The 15000-nt window shown below is 34.4% G+C and overlaps 2 protein-coding genes across 2 annotated transcripts in view; one reads left to right on the forward strand and one right to left on the reverse strand.

Moving 5' to 3' along the window:
- Positions 1-2168: 2168 nt before the first annotated feature.
- On the forward strand, positions 2169-4798 carry LOC113828612 (uncharacterized). Its single transcript, XM_027381616.2, has 2 exons — positions 2169-2330; positions 3150-4798. Exon 2 carries the CDS (start codon positions 3163-3165, stop codon positions 4552-4554), a length of 1392 nt encoding a protein of 463 aa, XP_027237417.2. The 5' UTR covers positions 2169-2330; positions 3150-3162; the 3' UTR covers positions 4555-4798.
- Positions 4737-15000, reverse strand: part of NO66 (Bifunctional lysine-specific demethylase and histidyl-hydroxylase NO66) — a 10787-nt gene continuing 523 nt past the window's right edge. The window contains exons 2-13 of the mRNA XM_027381615.2: positions 12909-12989; positions 12082-12547; positions 11654-11759; positions 10950-11046; positions 10252-10472; positions 9616-9723; positions 9019-9232; positions 8557-8694; positions 7927-8035; positions 7400-7523; positions 6850-7036; positions 4737-5806 (exon numbers count right to left, since the gene is read on the reverse strand). Of these exons, the coding sequence (XP_027237416.2) occupies positions 5729-5806; positions 6850-7036; positions 7400-7523; positions 7927-8035; positions 8557-8694; positions 9019-9232; positions 9616-9723; positions 10252-10472; positions 10950-11046; positions 11654-11759; positions 12082-12547; positions 12909-12962 (1902 nt within the window). The 5' untranslated portion in view covers positions 12963-12989 and the 3' untranslated portion in view covers positions 4737-5728. The remainder of the gene's footprint in view (positions 5807-6849; positions 7037-7399; positions 7524-7926; positions 8036-8556; positions 8695-9018; positions 9233-9615; positions 9724-10251; positions 10473-10949; positions 11047-11653; positions 11760-12081; positions 12548-12908; positions 12990-15000) is intronic.

Consider the following 15000-nt stretch of genomic DNA (forward strand, 5'->3'; position numbering starts at 1 on the left):
TAAGGGTGATACTGATAATAATAATAGTAATAATAATAATGATGATTTAAGATGATTATAATAATGATAATAATAAGAACAATAATAATGATTGCAATGGTAATGATGAAAATAAGACAAATAATAATAATGATAACAGCAATAAAAATAATGATAATAATAATAACAATAGTAATAACAATAATAATGATAATAATGATAATAATAACAGTGACCTAACCTAATAGATTATCAGTTTATATTAAGAATATATATATGGAAGAAAACAAAGCAACAACTATTTCTATGTAAAAGAAAAAAAAGAAAAAATGTACAGACTTAAAGATAATATTATAATACATTGACGACATCCGTAAACATAACCTCCTTGGTAGAGATGATAAAGGAGATAATAATGATAATAATAATGTTACCCCAATGGCCATAGATAAAGGTAATGATAACGATAATACCCCTAATTGCCACGACAATAGGTGTAACTGATGCAATCATCTAAAAATAAAATCCTAGTTAAGACACACACCTCTGGTTAAAAAATGAATAAAATAAAATAAAAAAACATCTTTTCCTAACTTGTTGCTAATCAACTAACAAACAAAGTAACAAACGCTACCAAAAACATAACCTCCTTGGTGTACGTAAAAAATATACATATATAAAAAGAAGAATAAAAAATAAAGAAATAACTTACCTTTTTCAGAAAACGAAAAAAAGCGGGAAAATACATTCAGACATAAAGATATTTCAAAACAAAAAACAAAAAAATCTTCAAACAAACAAACAACGGCCACAACATTCAGAAATCCGGGAAAAATACGATTTCTTTTTTTGTTGTTGTCACATGAGTTAACATCGTATAAACTTTGGTTGTTTACGCTTTTTTGGTTGTTAATGAACCGTAAAGACTATTTTAGTATAGGATTTCCGGTAGTGAAAGGTTTAGTTCTTGTGTGCGTGTGCGTGTGTTTGTGTGTTTGTGTTTGTGTGTGTGTGTGTGTGTGTGTGTGCGGGTGTGTGTGTGTGCGGGTGTGTGCGTGTGTGTGTGTGTGTGTGTGTGTGTGTGTGTGTGTGTGTGTGTGTGTGCGTGCGTGCGTGCGTGCGTGCGTGCGTGCGTGCGTGCGTGCGTGCGTGCGTGCGTGCGTGCGTGCGTGCGTGCGTGTGTGCAGGGACATTGATAAAAAGGATGTAATAAATAATGATAGTAGTACTTATGACCACCAATAACAAATATAATGATAGTTATGAATTATGATAATTGCAGTAACGAGAATAATATAAACAATGTCAATAACAAAATAGTAATCTCAATTGTGGTTATTAAAAATAAATACGTTGGCAATAACTGATAAGGTTATACTTACCAATTACCAAAATAATGAATGCATGTATGAATAGTGGACGCTCTACACACCCTAGTGTGTGTGTGTGTGTGTGTGTGTGTGTGTGTGTGTGTGTGTGTGTGTGTGTGTGTGTCGTGCAGAGGAGGAGGGGATCTCTGGGCATCCAGAAGGGGGGGTATCCAATCAGAGAGGGGAATATTATGGTGATTTTGAAATTTACTTCTAAACTGAATAAACTATTTATTTCATGTTTCATTTTTCTCAGCACTACTTGAGTCTTAGGGGCTTACTAACAAGGAGTTGCGCGCGTGCGTGTGTGTGTGTGTGTGTGTGTGTGTGTGTGTGTGTGTGTGTGTGTGTGTGTGTGTGTATGTATGTGTGTGTGTGTGTGTGTGTGATGGAGAGGGAGAGGGAGTGAGAGTGTGATTGCGGATGCGTGCCGAGGCGTTTCCAGGATAGGCTGTCCACCTGTCGCCAGAGCTTTTAGCGTGTTCATGACGCTTCTCTCGTGTGCTTCTGCATGACTGAATTGCTTACTCGTTTTAATGAACTTATAAAACTTGTATAGTTCACAAATCTGCTTGAAGGGAGAGTGCATGCCTAATCTGTGCCGTATTATACTGCATGACTGAATTGTTTAACCCGTTTTAATGAACTTATAAAACTTATATAGTTCACACATCTGCATGAAGGGGGAGTACATGTCTAATCTGTGCCGTATTATGAATGTTTCGTTGTATTGTATTCGTTGTATGTTTAGCTTTGTCGTTGCGTTTCATCCGAATCGTTGCTTCGAAATAAATTGTAATTCAGTGGTTCATAAACTTCCGAAACATGTCTCACTGTCACTGTAAATCGAACGATTCTCTTCGTCTGCTGGAGCTTCTATTACACATTTTAGTTTTTTTAAATCTGAAGAAGAAATTTCATCTACGTTCACATACATATAGAACATAGATCATTGTGAAAGTGTCCTTGCGACACATAAAGGTGAGTTATGGGAAAAGAAACCGTAACAAAATTGATTTTACATTAAGTATTTATTTTTAGTGTTGTTGTTATTGAAGATTCGCGAATGATTGATAGACCTTTGTTTTAGTATGGAAGTTATGATAGATTTTTCAATATTTGATTCCTGAAACAGTAGACCACACGACTTTGACAACAAATTAGTAATTTACTTATTTTAACATCCAAGCCAAAAGATAAATGTTTGTTTTAGTAAACTAAGATTTATATGGAAGATGAAATCGATTAAATTCCAAGATATATGGTAAATTTTGGACATGATTTACAGAATACAAATCATGTTAATGGAGTCAGTAAAAAGTTGATATATATGAACAAGAAATAGTTATTATATATTAGAACAATACTCTCTATGAAAGGGTAAATCACAATTAAGTACCATTGGCTGAGCTGTTGTTATTTGGATTATGAGTATCCATTACTATTTCTATGCATTGATATTTCTGTGTTTTTGTTGCTATGACTGTAATAAAGAATTTCTCATCTTGTTTAGGAGACAAACTCGAAAAAAAAACTTCCTAGTGTTTTTTCTTACATATAATGACACCTAATAAAACTGGCAGAATAAGAAAAAACAAGTAAATTACTTATATTTTTTTAAGCTTGCCAGACTTGAGCAATGAGGATGTTTAATTGGATGAGAAAATTGGTTCCTTAAATTCACTACTATTTTGCTTCACAATGTAAATGTTTAAACACAATGTAATGTTACCTTTACAATTATTGAGGATTCACATTAATATATAGATGCTTAGTTTAGTTGTTTCTATTTATTTTCAGCCATAAACTCGGAATGTTTACCCTCGCCACCGTGTCTGTAGTCAGCTCCTTCTTGCTGTGGACGGTCTATCACAGTTTCTTGGATTTCAACAACACCCAAATCCCGCAGGACTCTCCTGATTGGCAAGACATCTCACATTCGACTAGAGATCCCAATTTCCACGACATCTCGGAGAAAATGGATTGGGCTTCAACAAGTCCAAAATCGGTGGAGGAAAAATCTGATCCAAATGCTCTGAATAAGAATCATTTGGAAGGACATGTCATTGGCTCTTTATCCAAAGACTTATCTGAGATTCAAAAGAATTTCAAGGGTGCTGATGAGAGACCCAAGGCATCGAAGAGGATACTCTCCGATACATTTGAAAGTAAGGTTTCTTTGAAAGGTGATACAGGTAGCCATGATAATATAAATGACTCACCTGAAAATTCTGTCAAATCAGGAGATACTGCTTGGAAAGATAATGACTATATGAACACTTACAACAGAGATGATGATGATGTATATGATGATAAGGATATAGATGATGATGATGATGATGTCAGTTCCGCTACTGTTAGGTATACTGATGAAGTCGACCAGATCACCAAGGATGAAGATAGAACTGACATAAAAGATAAAGCTACTGATGCTGATATGACAGACTGGGAAGAAGATGGAATTAAAGGTACAACAGAGAAAAGTATCACCCAAGAGCTCCATGAAGAAGCTGACAGATCCCTCATTCAAGAGGATAAGGAAATCACAAAAGACGAGATCCTGAGTGAAATTCAGACATTCAGTGACAGTCTTCGTAACATCAGTGACAATGTGATCAAACTTATTGTAAAGAATAAAGAAGACTTTAAGGGGGTTCCTACAATGCCTAAAATGTCTAGTAAAATGGAAGAAAACCTTAATCTGAAAGGAAGGTTGGCAGATGGAAATTCTGCCAGCATTCTGTACTCCCTTGTTAGTTACATTTTCCACCTCGAGAGCAACAAATCACTGCAGATTTCCTCACAGACACGGATAAATACCAAAAATCTCATGAATTTGGGACCTAGTGAAGATATAACTAATATTCCTGCTGAAACTCGGTCACACTCGATAGACACAAAAATACAGCAGGACGAAGACCTTAATCTAAACCTAAAGCTGGTACAGTCACCGAGCTCGACACCCAAACCGAAAATCATCAAAGTCAACAACATTTTAAGAGTGAAGACTCAAATACAAGATGACTTCACAACTTATTTGAAAGGTCAGACATGGGAGGTCTTTGTAACTCTGGCAGCTGTGGTGGTGGGGGTGCTTCTACTCATGATGTTCATGGTCCTTTGGGGGACACAACACGTTCGCAAGAGGGAGAACCGCAAGAGATTACACAGGATCCAAGCAATGGAAAATCAAGGGGAAATTTAGTTTAAAAAGTGAAGAAAAAAAAATGTATTAAAATAATGCTTGAATCTTGGCAGAAATCTAGCCATGATCCTGTAAATTTCCTATACTGGTTTTATTGACAAGATTAGTGTCAAATATTTTTTTACGGTGCAAGGCTCTTAAACTTTTACACTGAAAGTTTTTTATGGATATTCATAAGCAACTAATTTGTCTGATTTTTATTCAGTTTTTGTAATCCCAGTGAATAAAATGTACAAATGATATATTTAATTCTGTAATTCAAACTGCAGTAAGTAACATGTATTTTTTTTTGCAGTGAATCTATGATATTGATTCAGTTTTTCTCAAGATGCTACAAGAAATGAATGATTATCTCACTGTAATACCACAGTATTTTCTTCATGTACCATCTTTTTTACACCTTCAAATAAACATTCCTACACAATGGTACTTTTATCTTTTCTATGTTAACTTTCCTTAAAAGGAAAATAAGCATACAACATAAAAACAGTAACATATATATATATATATATATATGTTGAAGACAATAGCCAGAAAACTAACATAATAATCTTATTATTTCCTGGATAACAAAAAAATAAAATAAATAATTTCATGTCATGCTTAGTTATTTTAATAATGGGTTTACCAATATTCACAACAGCACTTGGTTATAAAAGGAAATTACTACTTTCCACCGATTTTCATATAAAAGGATTTTTTGTAATTGAACGTAAAGCACATTTCTGTATAAAAAATACACAAGGTACGGGTATGCAAAGGGTTTTTGTCAAAAAATGCTTGCACTTATGAAAATGCTTTATAATTGCTCATTCTTAATAATTTTCCTTTATTTTATTATTATTATTGTTATTATTATTTAGATTTGCATTACTAGAAACTTTCTTGTAATGCATCAGTCTGTTTATTCCAAATTTTCCTTTAAACATTATAAAAACCTACTTAGAAAAAAAATCCTGGTTTACAGATATATATTCTTAAAAACAGAATATACAAACAGAAGTATAACAAAGAAAACATAGACAAAAGAAAATAACTTTCAATTTTTTATATATATATAAAAGGGAAATAAAAGATTGAGAATCTTCAGTTCCATCAACTATTCATTATTGTCGCCATCATGTTCCACAAATGGCATATAACTTTCCAGTACTTTATCCGCTCCACTTCCAAGTTAGTCGTCGTACGAGGCATCTAGGGGTTGAGCTGTTACAAGAAGACCTCTTTCCCACAGGCCACTTACAACAGCCATCTGGAAAAAAGTAAAATATGCCTTTCAAAGTTACTTGTAAATAATAATGAAAAAAATATAGAAATAAGGATGGATCATGTAATATTAAAAATCCAAATCTGCTGTATCTCTCTTGATGATAAAATTTACAGAAATAAACCAGAATATTGTTTTGAAGGAAAATACGACTTCAAGTATTTTAAGTCTTATAAGCTTGATACCCAGGATAAGTTCTGATTTATATAACTTATATAACTACTTGAGTTCCAAGAATGACAACAAAGATGTTCATGAATCAGAAAATAAATTTTTCATTATTTCCACTATAATAAAATAGCATATAAATTTCTACTTGAACCTCATAAAAGCAGAACCTAAGTTGTATGTCTAATATTATATTGATAAATATTTTACTAGATAGTATTTGAACTGCAAATTAATTAACTTTTTCTTCATTCTATATCAGCGGTACCCAACCTTTTCCGTTCTGTGGCCTGCCAACCAGTATATAATAATCTCCATGGCCCCATTCAGTGTCAGCCATCTTTTCAGATTCAGTTATTACTAGTTATGAATAGTGTAATGGTGCCAACAGCCGTAAGAGACGAACACTATATGGAAAGATTCATATTTATTGATATGTGGGAGGTAACTATCTGTAGGTACTATAGGTTACAAAAATCCTGTTTAATATCAAGTCATAATTTTCATATTGCTTCATGGTCCCCAGGTTGGGAACCTATGATCTATATCCATTTTTCCATTCCTTCCCCCTTCAAATTGAACATGACTTCAGATTTATTACAATGTTAGAAGAAAAGATCTGCCACATTTAACAAATGCAAGAATAAAAAAGAGCTATGCCAAATGTTTTTATGATCAGTCCTCACTTTGATTGCTAATAAAAGAAAGAAAAAAAAGGAGAGAAAAAAAGAAATTGTACATCCCCTGCTCCTGCTTCACCTAACCAAAATCATATATATAAAATAAAGATATCTAAAGTAAGATATTTATTAGATATCTAAACATTTACACTTGTAAAACATCTAGAAATTACAACTCACCTTCTCAGTTTCTTCTTCAAGTGGCAAGTTTTCAATGGTAATATATTGGGGATAGGCATGAATTAGTGCTTCCACCACTGGCGCACTCTCTGGCACTATTTCAAGGTATTGTGGCTCCTCTGCATGGTATTCACGGCTATTTTCAAGTGTGTGGTACAACCGTACATTGTCTGCTTCTACAACAACACTGTGGGTAAAGTGGATATGTTAAAGGATATTATTTTTATTCAGAAATAATCGAGTGGCGATGAAAAGTTCCCCTAACAGAATTTTTCCAACAATGAAATAACAGTACTGCTATTGATGTACAGTAAGATTTTTACAGAAAACTTTTAACAAGTGTCAAACTGTCAAAACTAAATTGCCTAAACAGTCAAAATGCCAAGAGAAATTATCATTTCCTTTTTCATCCAAATCAAGAGCCCTTCATTTTTTATCCAATTCATATTATCATCAGAAAAAAACATCACTTCCTCAAATACAGCAATCATAAAATAACACTCAAGCCATATTTCCGCACATCCCCAAAATCCAAGAGTTTATACTTTACCGTAAACAATTTCCTCGAATCAATCTCACAGGAGTGTCAGGACCCAGCTCTACACGATTCACAACCCTTTTTTTAGATGGGGACCATTTTTCGCCACCTCCATACACACTGCATGATTTATCCGCTGTTGACATGTAAATGGTGTGTTACTTTTTGCTCTAGTGCCCTAAGAATTATGTGCACAGGTTAGACTAAGAATTATCTCCTTTTTTAAGACATTACAATAAAGATACCTAGGCTTCAATAAAAATTCTAACACAATATGAAAATAAGAAAAGGGAAAAAACACTATTTAACTCTAAAAATCTAAATAGCTAAATTTATCAACACTACTCTGCTATCATCACTAATATGAATGAGAAAATTGTGGAGAATAACAAAAGATCTCAACCATTTGATACAGAAAACAACACAAGAAATGAACATTCTTTATATATATCAACTGCATACTAAACCTTGAAACTGAAAATCATTCTTGGAAAATCTGAGCTATGTACCTAAACTTGAAAAAGAAAACTGATACTCACCAATTGTAAGGAATGGAGGTAAACAATCATGCATAAACCCAGTTCCCATTTGGTCAACTGCAGCGTCTAAGGGGGCTATTTCCAGCATGCGCCCCACCATTTCCCCAACCTATTAAAGGTAATAAAATGTGAAGTTCTCAAGCATGTCTATCCTACAAGAGGGACAGGGAGGAGGCGGATAAATAAGTATGAGGGAAGGAGCAGTTGGGGGGAGGATGAGTGAGGAATTGGGGAAAGGAAGGAGGTTGGAGGAAGAAGCCTTTAAGGAAAGAAAGAAGGAAGTAAAGGAAATAAAAGATGGAAGAACAGGAGATAGAAATTGACAGGAAGCAAGAACAGAAGAAAACAATGAGAAGGAAGCTGAAGAGAAATAAGAAAAGGAGGAAGAAAAAGAGAAAGTAGTCAAAGCAAAAGGAGCAGAGAAAGAGGAAATTTCTCAAATACAATAAATATTCAGAAACAAAATCAATTCTATTATTCATTTGACTCCTACTTGAACAAAAAAGCACCAAACAGTAATAATAAAATATTACAGTAACAATATACTTTGTCATTACATTACAAAGCATTATACACCTAGGTATAACAAAACAAATACAAAAATGAAAGGTTACTGTCACGTCAACAAACCTTCTTAATAAAAGCCTCGCGACCTTCAACATTGTGATCCATGTTGGCAATACCCATGCAGTTGAGATAGTTACGAGGCAAGCCTTTCCGGAACTCTACATCTTCCGCCATTGCTACACTCACTGCTTGCGGAAGCATCTGTAATAAATGTCATTGAAAATACAATGTAATAAAAAGAAAATCATGTTAGTCTTCAAAACTTTCTTTGTTATTTCTGATTTTTTCTTTAATATATACTTGCTGACAAAATACAATGAAACACCTCATGTATGAAAGGGTTCTGCTATTTCATCTGATAAGACAACTGCAATGTGCACACTTACACTTTACACAGACACACAAACTTGCTCTTGACCCACACACTTGCCCAACGCCCAGCCCCACCAATACCAACAAAAAGATTTACAAACAAACAGAGATACATACACTCCTTCTCGGTTCTCCACAACACACTGAACTAACCTTCTGCAGAAAATGTCCCCAAGTGTTCTTCTGATAGGTGGACACTGTGATGTGCAGGGAGTGGTTCCCCTCGACGGCATGTCCTTGGTGGATGAAGCCCCGGGGGAAATAGAGCAGGTCGCCCTCCTCCAGCGTCACATCTAGAATGGGCTCGCCGATCTCGTTTTCATCCAGGTTGCCGCTTGAGTCTACGGGGAGCACCTCCTCTTCAACTCTGGAATGGCGGGAATCATAAGTACTATCATCTTTCTCCTTTCTTTTTCTAGGGGAATCTTTGGAAGCTTTGCTTTGTTGATTTCTTACACTTATTCCTTATTCTTCCTTCTTTTTTTCTCTCTAGTTGAAATCTACACTAACTTCTAACTTATTTCTTATCTCTCTTTCCACTTCAAGCAAAAAGCACTTGAATGTCCTAGCACAACTGACCAAAATACCGAAGCCTGCACTCATTTACAGCTAGTAATTAGCATTAAGCAGCAACAGCAGTAGTAATTAGAACAAGTAAACAAAATGAATAAAAAGAATACCTTTCTACTAAAGGTTTAACTAAACATAACACAGTCCTAAAACAAAATAAAAATACATTTCATTAATCACCTGGGCTTGTATACACGCCATCTCTTCTTCCCTTCCAGCTGGAGGATAAAGGCTTCAATATCATCCCAGTGAGGTGCGAAGCCCTGGGTATCAGGTGGAGTTAAATATCTGAAAAAAAAGAGAAAAGCCACATTCAACTAAGACAACTTCTCTATTTAAAATTATATAAAAACAAAGGACATTCCTCGACTTGGCTTTTGTGTATAAAGCAAAATATATTCTAACAAAAATAAATATTTTGAATTACAAGCCCCAATTTTAACAAATATAACAACTAATTTCTGTTTCAACATATTATTGCCTCTATCCATAATTCACTGTAACTTCACTGCACTGATGGAAGCATACTGGAATAATCAAAACAGAAAATCAAAGGTTCTTTGTATACTAATTTTTAGATAGCAGCTAGAGGACACGGAGAATGAGGATAAATCATAAAAATGGATGAAGAGAAGAACAAACCAAAAAAGGAAGGGGAAAAGAAATATCTGGAAGAAACACAAGAGTAAAGAAAACAAGATAAGAAATCACACGCACACAAAGAAAAACATTATTCTAAAGATACACACTCACACCGAACTTTCACAATCCTTACTGCCAAAGGCAACAAAACAAAAAATAAGGCCACCAACTTACACGTTAGCACCGCAGAATGAGTTGAAGTACTCCTGGAGGGTTGCGAGTAGCTTCCAAACACGAGCATGGAAGGTTTGTGGATTGAGCATGCGTACACTGCAGCCGTTGTTGTAGTAGTCCCACACCACAGGTGCATGAGCTTGGCCTATGGGGTTGTGTGTCTCCCGCTTGCCATTGCTGTACGATGTGATGTCTAAGTTCTTGGTATACTGCACAACATTCTGTTTTGCGAGATGGGGGTGAGAAATTATTATTATAGACAAAAAGAGAAATTTTAAAATATGAACAATTCAGAAGAAAAATTATTCCAGTTAAGAGTTTTTGTATTTTCCCTATACTATATAAGAGGAATTATCTTTTACAGTAATGATCATAATAGGAAGAACAATTTGTTTAAAATACACAATTGGAAGCAACTCTATCTACCTATCTACTTGACTATCTATGTCTGCCTGCTTTGTTAGGAATGAAGACACAAAATGGATGTAAATAACCACAATTACCATAAAAAAAACTTATAAACTTAATAATCAAACATAAAATGCTATGCTAATCAGAATGACTTCTCCATTTACTAATCACAAAAATCTTAAAAGAAAAGAAAAAAAGAAAGTAAAAATGAAAGTAAAAAAAAAAAGAAAAGTAAAAAAGAAAGTTAAAAAAAAGTGATAAAATTAAATGATGTTAACTCAACTTACATTATGAAGGATCCGGTCTAAATCTGCCGTAGTAAAGAGTCCCTCATAGTACCCACTGTTGCGTTTAATGTGCAGGGGTCCTTGTTCCCAGTACTTGCTGCAATAGAAAATCATCATAGAATACTAAAATTCCAGAGAAAATCACACAACTTAAAATCACAATATAATAAATAAAAAAACTGAATAACGTAAACTATAACTATACTACATTGTTTGTCTTCAAAGCTCTTCAAACAGTAAGAACCTAATTTTCCACTAATGGAAGCTTATTTAAGCATATCTTCAGGTATGAGTGTTTGTGTGGGGGGAGGGATGAATACAGCAAGGAACAATATACAAATAATCATATAATTAGTTTCACTGAAGATTTATGCATTTCATAACAAAACTTAAAACTAGCAATGGTGAGCAATTTTACATTACAAACTCCATCACTTATAAAGGTTAGAAAATCCCTTCTTTCTAGACCATTACTTTGAGCAGGAGCCCTTCCCAATTTGTGACTGTAGCATGATTCAAACCCACTTCACTCAGACGCACTACTAGTCCACGCTACACTACCTGCCACTGAGCCAAAGCAGCTCACTTGTACATATCTTAATGTGGAAATTAGCGGCATCCCTATAATACTGATTATCATATGGAACAGAATAAAGAGAAACATCAACGCCAAAAATTGAAAGAAAACTCTCTTTTTCTCTTACCTAAAGAAGTCTTCCTCTGAATACGGGTGAATTATCCACTGGAAGGATTGCTGTCCCTCCTCTCGGCTGTCCCCTGTGTTCCTAGCTTCGATATCCTCCCCTGACACTAGCAAAAAAACAATTCTTATTGTTAGATGAATATGATTGAAGTAATCTATCTTTTATATACAAGTCTTTTGAATGTTTTGATATCAATTCTTTTTTACCTTTCAAACAGTCTTCAAATGAATCATAGACTCATAACATATTATACACATGAAATGCAATAGCCATCATTGAAAAAATAAATAATAAAATAAATAACTTTAATGATGATACCATTGTGAAACTTCTAAATCTCATACACTGAACTGATATAAAATATGAAAGAAAGAGAAAAGAAAAGAAAAAAGTTCCTGATCCCACAGTCATGATAAATTTCAACATACGTGTTTCAACGTCCATTTCATTCCCGTCTGACTCTTCTGCTACCTCCTCCATGACCAGCACACCGTTCTCCTCTCCATTCTCCTGCTTAGCTGCATTCTTTTTCTTTCCCTTGCTTTTCCTTGCTTTCTTCTTTTTCTTATTATCATTCACCTTCTTCTCTTCCATCTTATTTTCGCTTATCAGCCCGCTCTCTGTCTTGATCTGCTTGCTCTGCTTATTCTCTTTGATGGTCTTCTCGTTTACATTCTCTTTCACAACTTGCTTTCCTTTATTCTTCTTTTGGTTCTTCTTATACGAAACCTTCTGGCCCAACGTAATGGCCTCCCTGGACACCATCTTCCATCGTGGCATATTCTTGCTTCCCTTCCCTTTTACACCATTTGCCTTGCCGTTACTGGTCGCTGTATTGTCCAGGGGGCTGCCCTTCTTTTTAGCGTTCTTCTTGACTTTTCCTCCATCTTTGGTCTTTGGGTGAGAAAGAAAATAACGTTAGATTCAAAACCAAAATCTAATAATTGGCTATTAAGCAATAGCTGAACTGAAGCAATTTATACAGATAATTTTTTAATATTGTTCTACAAGTCTTTATGATCTATCATTCCTTATCCACTGAAAAAAATATATATACACACTATAAAACATACACAATAAAATCACAATAACATTGCAGACAAAAGCAATATCCAATACTTTATTCACAATTCCTAAATTAGACATTATCATTTTTAACTACATTTACTTTTCATTCACATATTTCATATTCATCTAACATACAGCATATAATCAATTCCTTAATGCTAAGCAATTATTTTATTTTAAGTCTTACTATTGGTCCTCGGTACATTGCTACAGCTGTTACGCCATTTTTCGGAGCTTTCATGATGGTGTCTGGCCTTATATCTTATTCCTGTGGAGATAGTAAACCTAAATAATATATTCACCGTAAATACCTAGGGTTAATGTCATTCACTGCCATTGGATTACTGATCAAATGAGGCAAAGTGAGTACTGGTAATGTTTTTACCTCAAGTTGTTGATTTTCAAAATATTCTGCATCTTATATAAAACTGTAATTTCTTGCCAGTGTATCAATAAGACCAAAACAAGAAAGACTAGTAGTGTACTTTATTTAGATCTCTTTTCTACATATAATTACTTTGACTTTAATAAATCATATTATATGTAGCTTTTGAAAAAGAAAAGAAAATGATTATGATATTCAGTGTTTATTTATCTTATTAACCTGAGAACTGCACAAGCAAGAAATTTGGACATATAGATGGGGAGATAAAATGTATAAAAAAAAAAGGTTTAATTCCCACCTAAATAATATAAAAAATGGGAAGTATATGATTCTGTTATGATGTGGTCAGGATGAGCTTTGGACTCATGCCTTGTTAGATGATAAACCTCCTGCATGTTTCCTCGATATCTATCCCATGTCGTAAATATCTATCCCACACTGAAACCAATACAGCAATTTTGATACAAGAATAGGCTTGGAATTGACTTAAATGGTCAAGCTCTATGAGGCCCCAAAATATTAGCAACATGAAGCAATTCTTGCTTACAACTGGCCTGGTGATTTATGAGAATCTTTTACTGACTATATTTTACAAATGAACTGAATGTCTAGAAATTGTTTTTTTCCCTTTTCTAGACATTCGTAAGTAAGTCAATTGTTTACCAGTGAATTTCAAAGGTTATAGGGAACTCCTACAAGTATGATATTTTGGTATCCTGCAATCTTTTTTTATTTTTATTTTTTTCAATTTGCCCAGGAAATGTCATAGATGTAAAGAATTTTAGGTTTGGAATATTTTTTGCTTTACACAGTCACCCAACCTTGGAATCATTTCTTGTTTAAATCATTAATTGTGTAATACTTATGAATCTGTTATTGTTTTCCAGAACAAATAACTGGTTTCTGAAATAACTGGAAGTATTAGTAACAATTTACATAGTGACTGCACCCCTCTCAAAGTCCCTATCACTCAAGCCAGTAATTGTTACCGAGAGTGATGCACCCTCCAGACATGAAGTCACAAAAACCAGGGTATCATGCGAACCCAAACACCCAACCTAACCTCTCTTACCTTCTATTTATTCCCTTGACAGGTGGGCAAGACCCCTGTCCCTCCCCTTTATTAGCACTTCATGCCAATTTTAAAGAAATAGGACATTAAGAAATCTGGTTGTGTGAGTGTTATGGACTTAGTCTGTGAGCGGTGCTATGCAGTGGACATTTTTGTCATTTCAAGGTCAATTTGAGGCCACTGTAGCTGTTCCTATCTTGCTTTTTACTATATTTCTTATGCTCTTTAAGATGGCCGTGTCCATTTCCTCCAATCTTTATGCATTGCTCACGGTAACTTATTCCGTCAAACCACCAACCTTTTGGACATTCTTTAGAATCCATTAATGTCTCTGCTGTCTAAACTGAAATCCTTTGTCCGTGGACCCCATCTCATCACCATGCTCTTTGTCTTTATGCAGCATTTATCATTACCAATTTTCTCTATGTCAGTCACTATTATTTGCCAGCACAGATCAGTTCGTGTGTTAGTAAGTGTTTTTTTTCTCTCTTTATGGCAGTGTCATTTGATTTTCTGTATCTTAGTGCAGCCATTGAGTAGAGGTATAATAAAGTATTACTTAAGTGTTGCACAACTTTTTAATGAACTAGAGAAGGAAATGCCATCAATGAAAAGTGTCTTAAACTTTGTTGTTCTGACCTTTAGGGGATAAGTTTACATAGTAGCAAATGGCTGTATGAAACAAACTATACTTCACCCTTCAATTATTTATCGATTCCATACAATATTACACACGAAAGTTTGATCATTTTGAACTAAAACTATACTGTAAGGATTTCCTGAAAATCTACATGTAAACCAATATACAAAACATTATAATTC

This window comes from Penaeus vannamei, chromosome 36 (assembly GCF_042767895.1).
Source record: "Penaeus vannamei isolate JL-2024 chromosome 36, ASM4276789v1, whole genome shotgun sequence".
NCBI lineage: Eukaryota > Metazoa > Arthropoda > Malacostraca > Decapoda > Penaeidae > Penaeus > Penaeus vannamei.

Excerpts from the sequence above, each read along its gene's own strand:
- LOC113828612 (XM_027381616.2), top strand. The coding sequence starts at position 3,163 with ATGTTTACCCTCGCCACCGTGTCTGTAGTCAGCTCCTTCTTGCTGTGG.